Source organism: Balaenoptera musculus, chromosome 1, assembly GCF_009873245.2.
Source record: "Balaenoptera musculus isolate JJ_BM4_2016_0621 chromosome 1, mBalMus1.pri.v3, whole genome shotgun sequence".
NCBI lineage: Eukaryota > Metazoa > Chordata > Mammalia > Artiodactyla > Balaenopteridae > Balaenoptera > Balaenoptera musculus.
Genome location: NC_045785.1, coordinates 86,956,446 through 86,976,490, shown reverse-complemented (window position 1 = coordinate 86,976,490; position 20,045 = coordinate 86,956,446). Strand labels below are relative to the sequence as shown.

Genomic DNA, 20,045 nt, shown 5'->3' with positions numbered 1-20,045 from the left:
AAGAAAATATACTGACAATTCTTAAAAGATTTACATTTGGACACGAATAAGTAAAGAAAATAAGTGTTTGAGAAGATCCAAAGAAGTAACTGACCAAAAAGAACTTCATTTAACTTTTTGTGGTTGATACTTTTCAGGAGAAATGGATCGTTAAAATTTGTTCTTTCCAAACAAAGTTCTTACCTCCACAATAACGCATGCCTCTTTCTCCTGCTAGTTCTCTCTGTCTTTCTCCCCATCCTCAACCTTATTTCTACATTCATTCATTCTTAGCATTTGGATATACATCCATTATCCTATGACATTTCACACAATGGAAATACATCTTTTCATATTTTTTTCTTCAAGAGATTAAAGCAGAAGGGAAATTATTTGCATGGTAAATCTCCACTTCTTAAATAACATTGAATACCTCTCTTATAGCTAGCATAGTGAAAACACACACTCACACAGGCACGCACCAAAAAATCTTGGGATGGTTTCAGGCTGAGATTTGAATATGTATAATAGAGAAGTAAGCCAAATTGTTGCAGGAAGTCATTGTCTTTTATCCTTACTCCAAACCAACACATTCACTGTAAGAGAAACCATTTAAGTGACTCTCCTGAAATGAATGGATATTAGCACTGTGCTAGCATAATACTGAAATTTATTGACAAAGTCACTTACAAATTAAGGGTAAGTTTTCCTTGTTCTTATTTTTGGTTTATTATAAGCATCTGTTGTGGGTTGAACCATGTCCTCCCAAAAGTCATATGCTGAGGTCCCAACCCCAGTACCTCAGAATGCGACCTTATTTGGTGACAGGGTCTTTACAGAGGTAACCAAGTTCAAATGAGGTCACTGGAGTGGGTCCTGATGCAATATACTGGCATCTGTATAAAAAAGGGGAAATTTGGACATAGACGTTCACAGACGGAAAACATGAGACATAGGGAGAAGACAGCCATCTACAAGCCAAGTGGAGAGACTGGGAACAGATCCTTCCCTCACTGCCCTCAGAAGGAACCAATCTTGCTGACACCTTAATTTCAGATTCTAGCTTCCAGAACTGTGAGAAAATAAATTTCTGGCTGTTTGAGACACCTAGTCTGTGGTACTTCGCTACGGTAGCCCTAGCAATGAACAGCATTTCTGTGTATAGAGTGGTACACAATAAATATTTAAGGAAGGAAACAAGGATAGAAAGGAAGGAAGGAATTATAATTAAAATATTTCATCCTTGCTCCATAAATTTTTTTACAGGTTAACAATCAACTTCAGTAATTTCTAAGAAATGTTTTTTGCCTCACACTTTTAATGCTATTAGATGGTTCCAAAGTTCTACTATTGAAATAAATAAAATACAGAGCTGAAATTTAAAACAAACAATGACTTGCCAATATTTGAGTGCTCAGGAGATAAACTCCAAAAGAAACAGGTTACAAGGTGAGATATGACCTCTCTAAGAGGTGTCCTTCCTTAACATAGGAAGCACTAAGATGCTACTCGGGAACATCTCATGAATATAACATGAATTACTCTGATAATGCTAAATTGCAACCACCATCTGTGCACAAACAGCTATTTTCTTTTTACAAGTAGAGGGAAAAAAATCAATGTGAGAAGTGTGATAAATCAGAATACTGGCATGAAAAGGACATGCAAATAAAATTGCTGATGTACAAGAAACACGTACACCAAGAGACATCTGGTAAAAAGCAACTTAAAGTGGAAGGAGTTTGAGAAACCATGTTGTTATGAGGGACACTCATCTTGATGGGCCTAAATTTAGACTTACCAGCTGTGTTTTGGTTTACAACTCCTTCCAATCTGCCTGCTTATAATAATAATAAAAAATTAGAAAGGCCTTCTGTGGAACACTGTTGAAAATGTGATTGGGGGAAAAGCCAGCCTATGTCGTGTTCTATCAAGGGGCATACAACACTCAATAATCTTGTTTGACATAATTTCCAGTGCTATGTAGTATATATACCCTTGTATGCATATATCATAATCTATTTATTCATTTTTCTGTTTCTATTTTCTAACAGTGTTGCTTTGAATATACTTGGACTTGTTCAGGTTTTGTGCACTATGAAGTTATATACTGACCACAGAAATGTTTCACATAATTTTATTTGACATAATTTTCCACTCTGACCGAAAAAAAAAAAAAAAAAACCTGGTATATTAAAAGAAAAAGTCTCTGTAGTTAGGCAGAGCTAAACTTAATTCAAGTTTACATATATATACAGCTGTGTGAACCTGGTCAAGTCACGTTACTTTTCTGAGATTCAGTAACATCAGAGAGGTCGTATCTCACCTTGGATCACAGAGGATAAAAACAGATGAATAAATGTGGGGTATACATTGTCTCCTTGAAACCTTGATGTGAATTATATAAACCTTACCACAACCCCATAGAGTATGTTCTATTTCTTTCCCTTTTTTAAACCAGCTAGCAATACTATTGAGTAGGTACTCTTTTACCTCTTGTTTTCAAATGAGGAAATAGGTTAAATCACTTGTTCAAACTCTTAGCTGCTATTAAATAGAGGAACCAGCATTTGACCACCACCTAACTGCCAGTAAGTCAAACATATTGGGAGTTGTCACTGAATTCAATTTTCAGTTTCCCACAAAATTAAATAGAAATCTAAAGCAAGAATAAATCAATTTCTATGGTTAAAATATAGTCATGTAGTGGACAAAACCTAAGGAAGTACAAAAGCGTTCAAGGCAGCCCATAAGAATGGATAGATAAATTGTGGTATATGCATACAAGTCTTTAAATATATATAAAACACAGCAATGAAAATCAATTACAACTTCATGTAAGGCCATTGATAAATATCACAAACTAAATATTAGAAGAAAAAAGATCAAATCAGAGAAGAATTCACAAAGGACAACATCATTTTTTAAAGTCCTAAAACATACAAGGTCCAAATTCATATAAATCCTTAACAAATAGTGCTTCAAGATACATACACAGATCTCCCTTGACTTAACAATGGGTTTACATCCCAATAAACCCATTGTAAATTGAAACTATCATAAGTCAAAAATTTATTTAATACACCTAACCTACCAAACATCATAGCTTAGTCTAGACTATCTTAAATGTGATCAGAACACTTACATTAGCCTACAGTTGGACAAAATTATCTAACACAAAGCCAATTTTACAATATAGTGTTGAATATCTCATGTACTTTATTGAATGTTGTCTGAAAGTGAGAAACAAATGGTTGTATGGGTACAGAACGGTGGCAAGCGTATCGGTTGCTTCCCCTCGTGATCGCGTGGCTGACTGGGAGCTGTGGCTCACTGCTGCTGCCCAGCACCAGGAAAGCTTATCTACCCCTGCTCGAGACCAGATCAAAATTCACAATTCAAAGTATGGTTTCTACTGAATGTGTATCGCTTTTGCACCATAAAGTCTAAATATCATAAGTCAAACCATTTTAAGTTCAGGACCATCACTTTTATGAAAACCAAATGAATGATAAAAACAAAATTCAAATTATTATCTTCTTTTAAGCAGGAGAGAGAGAGAATCTGGGAGAGGGCCACACAGGGAATGCAGGCATACCTCATTTTATCATGCTTCACTTTATTGCACTTCACAGATACCATGTTTTTTACAAGGTTTGTGGCAACTTGGCATCGAACAAGTCTATAGGTGCCATTTTTCCAACAGCATTTACTCACTTCATGTCTCTGTGTCACATTTTGGTAATTTCTGCAATATGACTTCAAACTTTTTCATTATTACTATATTTGTTATGGTGATCTGTGATCAGTGATCTTTGATGTTACACTGTGATTGTTTTGGGACATCACGAACCACGCCCATAGAAGATGGTGAACTTGATAAATGTTTGTGTTCTGACTGCTCCACCTACTGGTTGTTCCCCCATCTCTCTCCCTCTTCTTGCGCCTTGCTATTCCCTGAGATACAACAATACTGAAATTAGGCCAAGTAATAACCCTACCATGGCCACTAAGCGTTCAAGTGAAAGGAAGAGTCTCAAGACTCTCACTTTAAATCAAAAGCTAGGAATGATTAAGCTTAATGAGGAAGGCATGTTAACAGTCAAGATAGGCTGAAAGCTAGGTCTTGTGTGCCAAACAGTTAGCCAAGCTGTGAATGCAAACGAAAAGCTCTTGAAGGGAATTTAAAGTGCTACTCCAGTGAACACACAAATGATAGGAATGTGAAACAGCCTTATTGCTGATGTGGAGAAAGTGTTAGTGGTCTGGATAGAAGATCAAACCAGTCACAACATTCCCTTAAGCCAAAAACTAATGCAGAGCAAGGCTCTAACTCTCTTCAATTCTATGAAGTCTGAGAGAGGTGAGGAAGCTGTAGAAGAAGAGTCTGAAGTTAGCAGAGGCTGGTTTACGAGATTTAAGGAAAAAAGCCATATCTATAACATAAAAGTACAAGGTGAAGCAGCAACTGCTCATGTAGAAGCCGCAGCAAACTATCCAGAAGCTCCAGCTAAGATCATTAATGATGGTTCCTACACTAAACAACAGATTTTCAATGAAGATGAAATAGCCTTATATTGAAAGAAGATGCCATCTAAGACTTTCATAGCTAGAGAGGAGAAGTCAATACCTGGCTTCAAAGCTCTTCTTAGTGGCTAATGCTGCTGGTGACTTTGAGGTCAATGCTTATTTACTATCCTGAAAATCTTAGGGCCCTTAAGAATTATGCTAAATTGACTCTGCCTGTGCTCTATAAATGGAACCACAAAGCCTGGATGACAGCACATCTGTCTACAACATGGTTTACTGAATATTTTAAGCCCACTGTTGAGAGCTACTGCTCAGAAAAAAAAAATTCCTTTCAAAATGCTACTGCTCTTTGACAATGCACCTGGTCACCCAAGAGCTCTGATGGAGATATACAGTGAGATTGATGTTTTCATGCTTACTAATACAACATCCATTCTGAAGCCCATGGATTAAGGACTTTCAAGACTTATTATTGAAGAAATACATTTCACAAGGCTATGGCTGCCATAGACAGTGATTTCTCTGATGGATCCAGGCAAAGGAAATTGAAAATCTTCTGGAAGGATTTCACCAGTCTAGATGTCACTGAGAACATTTGTGATTCATGGGAAGAGGTGAAAATATCAACATTCACAGGAATTTGGAAGAAGCTGATTCCAACCCTCATGGATGACTTTGAGGGGTTCAAGACTTCAGTGGAGGAAGTAAATGCAAATGTGGTGGAAATAGCAAGAAAACTGGAATAAGAAGTGTGAAGATGAAGTGAATTGCTGCAATCTCATGATAAAACTTGAATGGATGAGAAGCAAAGAAGTGGTTTCCTAAGATGGAATCTACTCCTGGTGAAAATGCTGTGAAGATTGTTGAAATGACAACAAAGGATTTAGAATATTACATAAACTGATACACTTAGTTGATGAACCAGCGGGAGGGTTTGAAAGGACTCACTCCAACTTTGAAAGAAGTTCTACTGTGGGTAAAATGCTATCAAACAGCATTACACGCTACAGAGAAATCATTTGTGAAAGGAAGAGTCAACTGATGCAGAAAACCTCATTTTGTTGCCTTATTTTAAGAAACTGCCACAGCCGCTCCAACCTTCGGCAAAGAAACCACCTCCCTGATCAGTTAGCAGCTACCAACATTTCTAAGTGCCAGGGACTGCACCTTAGCACCATACACTTGCATTATTTCATTTAATGCTCTCAACAATCTGATGAAAGAAAGCTCAATGATCATCACCTGAATTTTACAGATAAATAAGCCTGTACCATAGGGATAATGATAATTCTCCCCAAATCACTTATTTCTTAATTGGAAGAGCCAAGACTCAGCTACCACTACCATCACCACCACCCATGCACACACACAGAAAGCACCTAGTATAGCACCTTTATTTCATTTAACAAAAGTTCATTGAATGTCAACTATGTATCAAGCACTAGGCTGGGATACAACAGTGGCCAAGACTGGCTGGCATGGTGCCTTCTCTCATGAAGCTTACACAATAGTTAGGGGGGAGGGTAACAGACGATAAACAGATAAAAGTATAGAAAAACAAGGTAAGTCCAGATATAAATGAGTGTTGATAAACAGGGGAGTAAATTCCAGATAAAGTGGAGTGAATTGCTGGAGTAAGTGGTTAAGGCAGGAAGTGAGAGGAATGCTTTTGAGAGAGCTGTCAGGGAAGGTGTCTTTAAGGAGATGATGTGGGAAGGAGCCAGCCATGAAAAACACTGACGGAAGAGCATTCCAGTCAGGGGAACCAATAATGCCTAAGGCAGGAAAGGACTTAGGATGTTGGGAGACCAGAAAGGAGGCAAATGGGTAGAACACAGGCTTTGATGAAGATATAACCAATGAAACTCATTTTGACGTTTACTGTGGCAGAATTTTAAGTATTCACATTTTTACCTTATAGGTCTTGAAAAAAGGGAAGGGAGAACTCCACAATAAATGAACGTTGCACCTGAAATCCAAAGTAAGATATCTGCTGCACAGCTAGAGGTTTTTAAGGATCTGTATGATCCTACTCAGACTATTCATGAGCATTAACCAATAAGAGGTTATTAATCATGACTAATGCCTTTCCATTTATCTCAATTATGCTTGGGTAATTTCTTATCTGGTGGAAATTTTTCTTTTTTGTATTTAACACTCTATAGAAAAAAAATTAGTTTTCCTTATTCAGAAAGGTTCAACATGCCATTTGCATATGATTTTGCCACAAAACCACTGTGGGAGCCGGTATGATTGTTCCCAATGACCCCTTGTCTTTCTATGAAAGGAATACACCTCCTGGTCAGTTACCAGGTAACTTTCAGTGCCTCCTTATGGAAGGAAAATAAGTTTCCCACCCCAGTTAATTTGACCAGTGACTTGCTTTGGATGGTGTCATGTGTCTGGGCAGAAGATTTGGAAGCCATTGCCTGTTTCCACCAGTGTTCATATTCTTTTCCCTCTGCCACAGGAATGACACGTCCCAATTAGCATCACTCCTTTAATCTTGATCCCAAAATGAAGAAAACACAAGAAGCAGACTCAAAGCCTGGACCAGACTCTCAGTTCAGTCACAGTTGACAGGTACATACCTGAGAAAGAAGTCTTTATTGCAGGTAAGCCACTAAGATCTTGAGGCTGTTTGTACTACCGCATTATCTAGTGAAACCTAACAAAAAAATACCATTCAACTTTCAATCAGGTTAAATACATATAAGTATATATGTACATATGTATTATGTATGCATGCACCCAGATACACACACATAACCTTCTCAGAGTTAATACAAAAGAATAAAATAGGAATTTTTCCCCCCAATTCTGAAAACTCACAAACCAAGAGTTTGCCTTTTGTTTTTGGTCACACATAATAAGGTTTCCATTTTAACTGTAAACAGAGTTTCTATTCCTAATGTTTCATTGTAAATGAGTAATCTCTGTTTTTCATTTTAAAATGAAATTTTTATTTCTTATATCAAAAATTTTTAAACAATGATTTAAAAAAATAAAATATTATGCTAAATGAAAGAAGCTAGACACACAAAAAGTTCAATTCCATTTATATGAAGTGTCCTAAAAAGGCAAATTTATAAAGACAGAAAATAGTAGATTAGTAGTTGTCTAAGGCTGGGAGTAAGAATGGATATTAACTGAAAATGGCATGATGGATTTGGGGTGGAAGATGAAAATGTTCTAAAACTGGTTAACAGTGATGGTTGTACAACTCAGTAAATTTACTTACAAAAAATCATCTACCCAAAATGGGTGAATTTTGTGGTATATAATTACACCTCAATAAAGTTAGTTAAAAACAATTAAAAAGGGGTATGTTATACCAAAGCATTTCTCAAGGTCAAAAAAAATTATTTCAGTTTCAATTTTAGAAACTGCTGATTTAACCTTCTGTTCTGTTTTATCACAGATGTGTTTTACTGATTTTTATATCAGTATTTGCTAATAATTTTGATTGTCTAACTACATCCTTTTTTATTAATACTATAAGTAGCACTGCATTATCCAGCGTGATTGGATATATGAAGTGTCAGAGTTAATCAAATATTCTGTTTAAAATAGACAAAACTGTCAAGCACATAACTCTTCATTTGTTTATTGAGACAACTTTAAAGTATATTCTTAAAGTGAGTAAAAATGTTTATTTTAACTTTTAGTCTAATATCCTCTTTGGAAAGTGTGGGATACAATTAAAAAATACATGAATAAAATAAATTTGAACACTACAACTGCATAACTGTTGAATCTGTGTTTCCTTTTGACCACACTAGCCACTTGAAAAACTAGCAGGCTCTCAGAGTTATACTACAGCATCCTATCAGAACCCCCAAAATGCGAAAATAAAACTCCACCTTCAAAACCCAATAGAATATATTTTATTAAGTTCAAATCTGAAGTCTTTTAACATTATTTTCCCTAAATACTTGTAATAATTTCCCCCATTGCCACTGACCAACAAATAAATAAAATACTGCCATCTGCACAAAAGAACTCTATAGTTCTTCTTCCTATAGGTTCTCATGGATTTTTTCTTCTTTTGCCTATACAACATCCAATCTTGTTTCCAACCATAACACTGGGTATAGTTTCTGCTAGTGCCTGCCCCTTTCTGCATCTGCATTTCCAGCCTTCAAATCTACTTTGTGAGCTACTATTTCGCTCCTTTCCTGCCAGAGTTGATTTCCATTGCTTGCAACCAAGCCCCCTGATTGAGACAGGTGCTATTGGCTTCAAAGGATTTATTTTTCCCAAGTAAGAAGGTTTCTAAATGATTCCCTTGGGTTTTCTTATGCTTTCTGTTTATTTCTTCTAATGAAATCTAACTAGGAGCTTTTGTCCAGAATTGACGCTTAACATAGCTCTGTGTCATCCATCAATAATATTTACTCACCATTTGTCAAGACAAATTTGTTTTAAATTCTATTTGGCCTAGTAACCTGATTGGAAAGACCAATACAATACAAACTGAATTTACTGAAAACAGATGATTGGAAAATTACTGCAATAACTGTGTCCATATATATGAAAAAAGGCACAGGCCATATCATTCATTAATGTTTTTATTCCATTAACATTTAGAGTTCCTACTCTTCTACCTTCAAGGAGTTTAATTTATTGGAGATAAACAAGCAATTAAGATTTTAGAGACGAGAAACAAATACCTCTTTATAAGGCAAATTGTATTAAGTATTCTGAGACTCAAAACAGTATTATGGGGAGCACAGAGTGGGAAGAAATTAATTCTAGCTGGAGAATGAAGAAGCTCTTAGGGGAGAAGTCGCTTTACAACGGGCCGTAAATAACAGAAAGGATTTTGTTTTGTTGACCCAACAGTATATTGTAAGGTGCAAATAAATCATTGAGGAATCCTGTTAAAATACAGATGCTGATTCATTGGTTCTGGAGTGGATTCTGAAACTGCATTTCTAACAAGCTCCCAGGTGATCCAATAGATTCATGGAACATACTTTGAGTGCTAAGGCACGCGCGCCAGAGAGAGGTGAGGGGAGCCACGGTGTAGCCTCATCACCAAGATCCTTCCATGACACAATGTGACAATATGTTCTTTATGTTCAGAGCTGGGTGCTCTGGAAACATCAGTTTTCTGTGAGCACACAGGACAGACTACAGGCAAAACATCACAAGAAAGAAGACCTTGTGTGGCTATTTTAATGGTTCTCAAATGTAAACACATTTGGGGTTTGGGGTTGGAGCAGTGGGAACGAGAAGAAGGTACTAATTCTAGAGATACCAAGAAGATAAAAACAACTGGGACATTTCAGATATGCAGGGGGCAGGGAAAGTGAGTGAAAGGGATAAACAGAAGGTAAGACCTAGTATTTTATCCTAGATATCTAAGAAATCATCACATCATTAGCAGAGAATCAGATGGAAAAGATAACAGGTGTGGGAAGAGAAATATAAGAATTAGGGAATGGAGAAACATAGTTCAGTTTGGGAATGAAACTGTAGGGATGAGTTGAGGGGATGAGTAGGACCACCTAATTAAGGCTTTCCATTGCTCCTGTGGTTAAGTTTAGCATGCTAAAATTTCATTTCCCTCTTAATAGCGGGAAGGGACAGTGCAACTGTCACACCCTCTTCTCCTCTGGGACAGTTAGTCATCCAGCTTGTGCCAGAGCATTTTTAGTGACAAAATTTATGGCCTAGCTGAGTAATCCCTTTCATTTTGGAACCTTCAATTAGAAAACTATTCCATAAATTGACCTAAAACTGATCTCCACATACTCTTAACCTAGTGGTTCTACTTTTGCCCTTCAAAACTATAAACATTTAATCCACCTAGATCATAACAACTCTTCATAAAGGTTGTTAAAAGAATCAGCCCAAGTCTTTTCCAAGCTAAACTACATTTTGTTCTTCCCAGCCTTCCTTCACAGTTGCCAGGACATATCATCAGTGAATCCCTTAGTTTATTCTCCTTCATGATAGCAAATGCATAGCAAGACTGTTACTATTGCAGCCCTCCCCACTCCTTGTGCCAATGGAAGACAGTGCTGATGGATCCAAGCCCTCTTTCTGCTAAGCCCAGACTAGATCTAAGGCTCTATCTCAAAACAGCATTCCAAGGATCAGGGCACTGGTATCCATAGATGATATAATATCCCTTTGCCATTTTCTGACACAGACTATCAACTCCCCCTTTAAAATACAGAGGGTGGAATGGAACTTAAGTTGCACGAACAGTTCAAATTATAGTACAATTAATACTCCATATGACCTTGAAAATATGTTGTTTGTTCAGATTCAATAGGTACCTTGTCATTTGGGTATATTGCTCATTCAGTCACTGAAAATCACTAGGAATGTTTGTACCTAAAATGGTCTTATACAAGGTCTCTCCAAACTTATCCTGCAAGTTCCTTGTTGGTTTTTTGTTTTTTTTATAAATTTATTTGTATTTATTTATTTTTGGCTGCACTGGGTCTTCGTTGTTGTGTGCGGGCTTTCTCTAGTTGTGGCGACCGGGGGTTGCTCAGCAGTTGTGGCGCAGGGGCTCAGCCGCTCCGCAGCATGTGGGATCCTCCCGGGCCAGGGCCCGAACCCGAACCCGCGTCCCCTGCACTGGCAGGCAGATTCCCAACCAATGCGCCACCAGGGAAGTCCCTCCTTGTTGGTTTTAATTCTATTGTTGACCATATATGCTCATTCATCAGGAGAACTTGAGGATTTTTCATCTTCTTTCTACTTCACTCACCTACTCTTCCTCCTCTGGGAGGAATATAAGAATACTTAACATCTAAGAGGGCTGTGATGGTAGTGGAGCTTCTAGTGGGAGGAATCCTGGATCAGCCCTATTTTCCTTTACTTCATGGGTTCCTCTTTTCTTTAACCATCGAAATGGTAAAACCCACTGAGGTAGGATCAGTATGAAGGTCAGAGAAAGGGGAACACATGACTTGCCTGCTTTAATCCTGTATTCTAGGTTTTAAGTGAGACAACTGAGAATGCATACACACATACACTACATGTATACATACACAGAAACATTCACTATGCTTACACACTCTACATGCACACACATACATTTGTGTGTGTATACATACACATTCATATATGCCCACACTACACACATGCGTACATATGTAAATACTGTGTGTGTGTTTTATATATTTCTGTACAGACTACCAAGGTAGGAAACCACTCATTGATTCAAGGATATTTCTTGAGTAATCATAATCCAAGCTAGTAATAAAATATTAATTTGGTTAGACCTGTACTCCTCAAACTGGTAGCCACTAGCCACAGGTGGCTACTTAAATTTAAATGTAACTTAATTCAAATTAAACACAATTAAATGTTCAGTTCCTCAGATGTACTAGTTTACAATTCAAGTGCTCAAATGGCACATGTGGCCAGTGGCTGCCACGTTAAGCAGACAGAGCTGGAACATGTCCATCACTGTCGTTCTTTTTGTACAGCAGGACCCTACAAGGGCTGTGCATAACTGATCAACATTCAAGAGGGTTTACTAAGGGCCAGGCACTATTTATAAGCTCTTTACATTTAGTAAGTCATTTAATCCTCATATTTATTATTTGCCCTCATTTTATGGATGAAAAGTCTGAGGCATTGAGAGGTTAAGTAACTTGCCAAAGGAAATAAAGCTAGTAAGCAGTGGAGACAGGATTTCACACACAGGCAGTGTAGCTACAGAGTCTCTGCTCCTAAATACTAAGCTTATGTCTTGCTATATTTTAATTTACAATAATGAGTAGAGCTTCCCTCAAGACTTTACATTTATCCCAATTAAATTTCATAGTCTGCTTTTAAACCAAGTATTCCAATTTATCAAAAATCTGGAAGACTGATTATGTTATACAGACTAGTAGCTTTTGGTACAGTTTCCACTGCTGTATAACAAACCATCCCAGGACAATTTGTTTTTATATTTTATTATGAACATTGGTTTACTGGGTCAAGAATTCTGACAGGATACAGCAGAAATGGGTTGTTTCTCCTCCATGATATGTGTGGCCTCAGCTGAGATCTGATGCCTCAATGCTGGGGGCTGACATCATGTTAGACATCTTCACTCACAAGTTAGTCATTTAATGCTGGTGGTGCCTGAGACTTCAGCTGAGGCTGCTGATTGGAATATTTACGTGTAGTCTCTCAATGTAGCCTGGGCTTCCTCACAATATGGAGGCCTTAGGTTGCATGTCTTACATGGCAAAAAGCACACTGTCCCACTGAAAAAAATCAGAGCCTGAATTTCCTTTTATGATTTGGCCCTGGAAGTTGCACAGAACCATTTCTACCATACCCTACTGGTCAAAGCAGTCACAATCCTAGCCAGATTCAATGAGTGGGGCATAGATCCCACCTCTTGATAGGAAGGTGGCAGGTCACATTATAGAAGAGCATATAGGATGGGAGGTGGTGATGTGGCTGTCTTTAACCAGTTATTCTCCACACTTTTGTAGTATTATGTATTATGCTGGTTATTCTCTCTTTTCACCCCCACCCTTCCAGCTCTCATCCATCTATTCTCTGTCCCTTATGAGACTGACCCCTATGGATGCCATCACCTGAGCAGCTTGCTTAGTGGGGGCCAGAAGCAGAGATCCAAGAACAGGAGAAGACGAGCTCAGGGAATATACCCCCATTTCCTCCCTGCTTTGGCGCCACACTTCAGGCAGTGGCACATTTCTAGCTACATCTCTGTGTAAACACAGCTCATGTGGAAATGGCCCCTTCTCCACAGCTCCAACTCTCACTGGGTTCCAGCAACACTATTTCCATCTCTCTTCCCTTTAGAACTAGGGGTGCTAAAGTCTTTTTGCTACTGCAAGTCTCTAAGTGCTTCAGTATCCTTTCTTTGTTCCTGAAACTTGCCCAAAATGCTATAAATAAATAGTCCTTGCATTAAACTCTCTTCATTTAAATCATGGAAGAGAATTCTGATTCTTATCATGGCCATGAATAATAGATGCAAACAATAGGAACTAAATAAAGATGGTTCAGACAACAAATGTGAAAAATTAATAACCAGACTTCCAATATCTTCTTCTAAGTATTTGAGAGAATTGTTGAATAGTATAATTGTCCCTCCATCACTACACTGAATTGCCAGATTGATAGAGATCATATATATATATATATATATATATATCTACATATTGATATATATATGAGCTGGTTGTCTCCACAACCATAGCTCATTATTCTTTCAAAAATATCCTTTTCCACAAAAATATAAGTGATTCCTTCAAAAGCTTGTTCAAATAAACATATACATTGTTATATTTCTGATTTACCATAAAAACAATCTTAGTTTTCCACCATTCTTATTAAAAATGATCACCTCCTTCTTTTCAAAGTGTTTATACTAAATATACTAAGTAGTTCTGTTGCTTTGATAGCTTTACCAGAGCTTGAAATTAAGCCTACTTGTCTATACCTTCCAGAACTTCCTTTCTTCCCCATTATTTTTGAAAAGAATTTTTACCTATTTCTAGCTTTTGAGCACCAAGCCTGCATACCATGATTTCTCAAAGTCGACTAGTGGTGATGAGGATAATTACATCTGTAAATTCCCTGATTATCCTAAATGATATAGATCTCACTTTATGGTCCTGAATACCATTTAAAAGACCAATAATAAGAGCTATACTTTACTGAGTAACAAATAAGTATCTCAGTGTTTCACTATGACCTGTTTACCTACGCTCTGTTTCAACGGCTGTTTCTTCTACACATTACAGTATTTAATTTTTAAAAAGGCAATTTATTTTAATATATTATTTTTCCCCAAAAGGAAGAACTTTTTCTTTTAAATGTAGACAAGTTTGCTCCTTTTCTCTAGGTAAATTTTTGCAAGCCTCATCTCATTTTGGCCCAGTTCTAAAACAATTATTACACTATTGTTACACTTTTTATCCTTTTTCTTTTCCTTTTTTCAAATTATCACTTATGTTCTCCTACCTTCCACATCTGTTCTTGTTCTTTTAAGTCAATATCCTCTGCATTCCCTGTGCTCTATTGAGAGTTGGCATCATTTTCTCTTAACTGGATTATCTGAAAACTCAGAACAATACTTTGTTTTACTTTGTTTACATCTCTCTTGATTTATACTGTCATTTAGAGTTTCTGTCACATCTTCCAACCGGACTCCAAGACTGTGATAACAACAACTGAATCTTGCATTTCTTTTTTCCAAAGAATCCTTAGCACAGAATCTTACACAAAAATACTTAACATGTATTTACCAGGTACTTGTAAAGTACTGTGAGAAAAAAAGGAATAATTATAAGCCAAAGAGCCTACTCTTTAAAAAGCTTCTGACCTGCAAATGTATACTGATAAACCACATTAACAAAATGAAGGATAAAGATCATATGATCATCTCAAATGATACATAAAAAGCATGTGATAAAATTTAACATCCATTTATGATAAAAACTCTCAACAAAGTGGGTAGAACCTAGAGGGAACATACCTCAACATAATAAAGGCCATAACAAAGCCATAGCTAACATATACAGTGGTGAAAAACTGAAAGCTTTTCCTCTAAAATCAAGAACAACACAAGGTTGCCCTTATTCAACACAGTATTGAGAGTCTTAGCCATAGCAATCAGACAAAAAGAGGTAAAAGTCATCCAAATTGAAAAGGAAGAAGTAAAACTATCACTGTTTGCAGATGACAGGATACTATATATAGAGAACCCTAAAGATGCCCCCCCCAAAAAACTATTAGAACTAATAAATGAACTCATTAAATTTGCAGGATACAAAAATAAACATACAGAAATCTGTTGTGTTTCTATACACTAATAATGAACTATCAGAGAAATTAAGAAGATAATTCCACTTACAATTACTACAAAAAAAATACCTAGGAATAAATTTAACCAAAGAGATGAAAGAACTATACTTTGAAAAGTATATGACACTGATTAAAGAAATTGAAGACAATACCATGCTCATGGGTTGGAAGAATTAATATTGTTAAAATTTCCATACTATCCAAAGCAATCTACAGGTTCAGGGCAAGCCCTATCAAAATACCAATGGCATTCTCCACAGAACTGGAACAAATAATCCTAAAATTTGTATGGAACCACAAAAGACCTTGAATAGGCAATTCAATCTTAAGAAAGAAGAACAAAGCTGGAGGTATCATGCTCCATGGTTTCAAACTATGCTACAAAGCTACAGTAATCAAAATAGTATGGTACTGGCACAAAAACAGACATATATATCAATGGAAAAGAACAGAAAGCCCAGGAATAAATCCATGCTTATATGGTCAATTAATTTATGAAGAGGGGGCCAAGAATATATAGTGGGGAAAAGAGAGTCTGTTCAATAGATGGTGATGGGAAAACTGGACAGCTACATGCAAAAGAATGAAGCTGGACCACTTTCTTATACCAAAAAAAGAAGTAAACTCAAAATGGATTAAAGACTTAAATGTAAGACCTGAAACCATAAACTCCTAAAAGAAAACAAAAGCAGTTGCTCTTTGACATCGGTCTTAGCAATATTTTGGGGGATCCGTCTCCTCAGGCAAGGGCAACAAAAGCAAAACTAAACAAATGGGACTACATCAAACTAAGAAGCTTCTGCACAGCAAAGAAAGCCATCAACAAAATGAAAAGGCAACCTACTGAATGGGACAAGTTATTTGCAAGTGACACATCTGATAAGGGTGTTAATATCAAAAATATATAAAGAACTCATACAACTCAATAAAAAATTAACAATCACAGAAAAGAAAATAAACAAAACAAAAAAGAACAAACAATCCAATTAAAAAGTGGGTAGAAGAACTGAATAGACAATTTTCCAAGGAAGACATACAGATGGCCAGAAGACAAATGAAAAGAATGCTCAACATCACTAATCACTAGGGAAATGCAAATCAAAACCATAATATGATATCACCTCAAACCTATCCAAATGGCTATTATCAAATGAACAACACAAAACAAGTGTTGGTGAAAATGTGGAGAAAAGGGAACCCTTGTGCACTGCTGATGGGAATGTAAATTGGTGCAGTCACTATGGAAAACAGTATGAAAGTTTCTCAAAAAATTAAGAATAGAACTGCCATATGATCCAGCAATCCCTCTTCTGAGTATTTATCTGAAGAAGTGAAAACACTAATTTGAAAAGATGTATGCACCCTATGTTCACTGCAGCATTATTTACAACAGCCAAAATATGGAAGCAACCTAAGTGTCCATTGATAGATGAATAGACAAAGAGATGTTGTGTATATGTACACAATTGAGTATTACTCGGCCATAAAAAAGAATAAAATCTTGCCACCTGCAACAACATGGATGGACCCAAAGGATATTATGCTAAGTGAAATAAGTCAGACAGAAAAAGACAAATACTTTATGATTTCATTTATATGTAGAATCTAAAAAAACAGAACAAATGAACAAACAAAACAAAACAGAAGCAAAACTCAAAGATACAAACTGGTAGTTTGGGGGAGGGAGGAGGAAATAGGTTGGGGGGATTAAGAAGTGCAAACTTCCAGTTATAAAACAACTAAGTTAAAAAAAATAAAAAATAAATAAAAAATAAAAATAAATAAATAAATAAATAAATAAAACAACTAAGTCACAGGTATGTAATGTACAGTGTAGAGAATATAGTCAATAATATTGCAGTAACTTTATAATGGTGACAGATGGTTACTAGACTTATCATGGTGATCAATTCATAATGTATATAAATGTCAAATCACTATGCCATACACCTGAAACTAATATAATATTGTATATCAACGATATTTCCATCAAGAAAAGAGAAAAAGAAAGAGCTTCTGGACGGGGGCACGGTATATATATATATTCATAAATAATCTAAGGAAATAAGAAACTACGATTGTAAATATAAACCGAATATGAAAATGGTCAATCTCAAAGTACTAAAGGGTAAAGTTAGTACACTTTGGTAGTAATGGTTGATACCATCTTAGGGTAGGCTGGACAGTGGCAGGGTTCTACAGAGGAGCAGACTAAAAAGGGAGTAGTAGAGAGAGTAGGCCAAATGAAGACAACTTTCTTAAATTTGCTTGTCTACCTGTGGTTAATGGTTGAAAAATTCAACTTACTGAAATAGAAGCAGGCAGGGCCCAAACACTTGGATCCACCCTGCTTGCTAGTGCTGTATAACTACATGTGTTGGACACTTAGAAAAAGTTAAGACCCTCTTCTATAGAAACCAGCCATACAGATTAAGGTAAAGATACAATATTGCACATTATTATATGCGCTGCTTAATAAAGCAGAGGTTAAGTATGGTGCTGCAGCTTACATCCTTTTAAAACAGGACACAAAATTACAAACACAAAATTAGGTGGAAAAACAATTTTTTTATTTAGAATGAGAAAAGAAATCTCAACAACTGATTGGAGCCATAGAGTTCTAGATTCCTTTCTTCTGAGATAGCTTTAGGCAATTCACCAGAAACGCCTACTTAGAAATGCTTCTGGCTACAACCTGTCATTCCCTTTCCACCTAGAACCTGTACAACTCCCAGTAACTTACAACATTTTACAGAGGCCTAAGCCAACAAACAGCCCAAGCTTAAATTTCATTAACTTCACCGAAAATCCACCTCTGACTACAGAGGCTCATTAAAACAGTGATTCTCAGTAGAGGCTGGGACACTGAGAATCTGGGGAAAGAGAAACCACATGACAAATTTAAACCATCCCAGATGATTCTGATATGCAATTGCCACTCCCTACATTCTCCCCGTACCCCCCGGCCAGAAGATTCACAGTGCAGGGTCCCATACACTAATACCATAGCCTAATGGTATCTTAGAAGGCAATATAAACAAGAACTGGCCAATTGTCCTTGATCTGAACATACACTATGTGTGGAACATAAAAGTGTAAACTTTTTACAAGTGAACATAAAATAATTCCATTGTTTTACAATTTAAACACATTGAAAGGTCAAGTGACTTCATCAAGGGTACAAAACTGATACTCTCTCTGAACCTCCCAAATACAACTGTTCCTACCATTTCATTTAATCCTGAAGGAAAAAAAAGGGGGAGTTTTACATATTCCTCTTTGGGGTCAGAGTATGCTTGTTCACTTTCCAACTTCTTTCCCAGAATAAAGCAGTGGTGAAGTTTGTTGGCTTAACAGCTCGAGATAACATTTACCTACTGTACAGGCTTCTTAGTAATTAATACAATGTTCCCATCTCAACTCAAGTCTTCTGCCAACAGCAACGAGAGAAAATGCAGTGGCATTGAACGGCCCCGCAAGAATGGTATTTTTCTTTTCCAAAAAAAAAAAAAAAAAAATTACAACCACCAGCCTACACGCACAAGTCTGCCAGTAACACTTGTCAATTTCTCTCCAACTATCCTACAAGTTCAGAGGGCCCTTTGGTCCTCGATTTCCCCAGGTAACGTTTAAAAACGAAAGCGCTGTCTGTGGGTTGGGTAGCAGGAGCTGACTATCTGAAAAACCCTGAGCTCCGCAGCGCAGCAGCTTCCCCGTTGGACACACGAACCGTTTTCTCCTGAAGAGGGATTCCCTCACGCCTCTTCCCACTAGACTTTGAGACTCACCTCCGGCGCCACCCAAGTCTCCAATCCACAACCAGCAACAACACTAAATCAAGAATAATTTCTCTAGACTCGGGTGATTTCGCTCCCAGAGTTCAGGGCTGGCTGCGCCTGAAAAGAAGCTGCCAGGGGCGGGGGCACTTTTGGGCCACTGCCTCCCGGGTTCGGGCACTGTCACTGGAAATGTCCGCGTCAAAGAAGGGAAGAGGAGAAAAGGGGGAAATAGCACAACTTTGCGGACTCCACGAAGCCACGGCCCTGCCAAACATAAGGTCAAAGTGCAGACGAGGGAGCGGCTGCTATTCTGGACCCGCCGGGACGCAGTCCCGGAGCCGGCGAGCCGCCAGGCGGGGTCGGGCAGCTGGGGGAGACCCACCCTGCCCCGGCTCTGAATCTCCAGCGGGGCCGAGCGAGCGCGCTGGGGCGACCGCCGCACGGCGGGGCCATCTCCGGGAGTTGACTTGGAACTTTCCCGGGACGCGCCGCCGCGCCGCCCTCACCTTACTGAACACCTCCAGGTCGTCCTCGTCTTCGTCCAGATCCAGCACCTCGGCCTGCAGGAGGGCGGAGGAGCCGCTGCTGCCGGAGAGGGGGGCGTCGCCCCCCGGACTCTCCACGCCGGCGCCCCCAGCCGGGAGGCCCGAGGAGCGCGCCTGAGGTGCCCGGCACTCGCCCTCCATCCCGAGAGTGCGCGCCCCGCCGGCCGCCGCAGCCAGCCCGGCTCCCCCGAGCGTGCCCATTGGCTCCCGCGCATCCTGCGCCTCCCCGGCCAGCCCTGCTCCAGCCCCACGTCCGCTGCGCAGACGCGGAACTGCCAGGGCGAACGCGGGGCCCGGGCTCATCCCCACTTGGCTTGGGGCCTGCCGGAGGCGGAGGGGTGGGACTCTCGGACTTTGGCTAGGGTGGGGCCAGGGACGCTGTCCCCTGAAGGTAGGAAGGGGGCGTCCT

General features: G+C 38.4%; 1 protein-coding gene across 5 annotated transcripts in view; it reads right to left on the bottom strand.

Annotated features, from left to right (window-relative positions):
* Nucleotides 1-19,824, bottom strand: part of SNX7 (sorting nexin 7) — a 97,351-nt gene extending 77,527 nt beyond the window's left edge. For 3 of the 5 annotated variants that reach the window (XM_036824111.1, XM_036824110.1, XM_036824109.1), the window contains exon 1: nucleotides 19,598-19,824. In XM_036824111.1, coding sequence (XP_036680006.1) covers nucleotides 19,598-19,777 — 180 coding nt within the window. In that variant the 5' untranslated portion in view covers nucleotides 19,778-19,824. Of the gene's footprint in view, nucleotides 1-7,100; nucleotides 7,178-19,597 lie in introns of all 5 variants that reach the window. The other 2 variants (XM_036824112.1, XM_036824108.1) reach the window with 2 other exon arrangements.
* Between the last annotated feature and the right edge of the window lie 221 nt (nucleotides 19,825-20,045).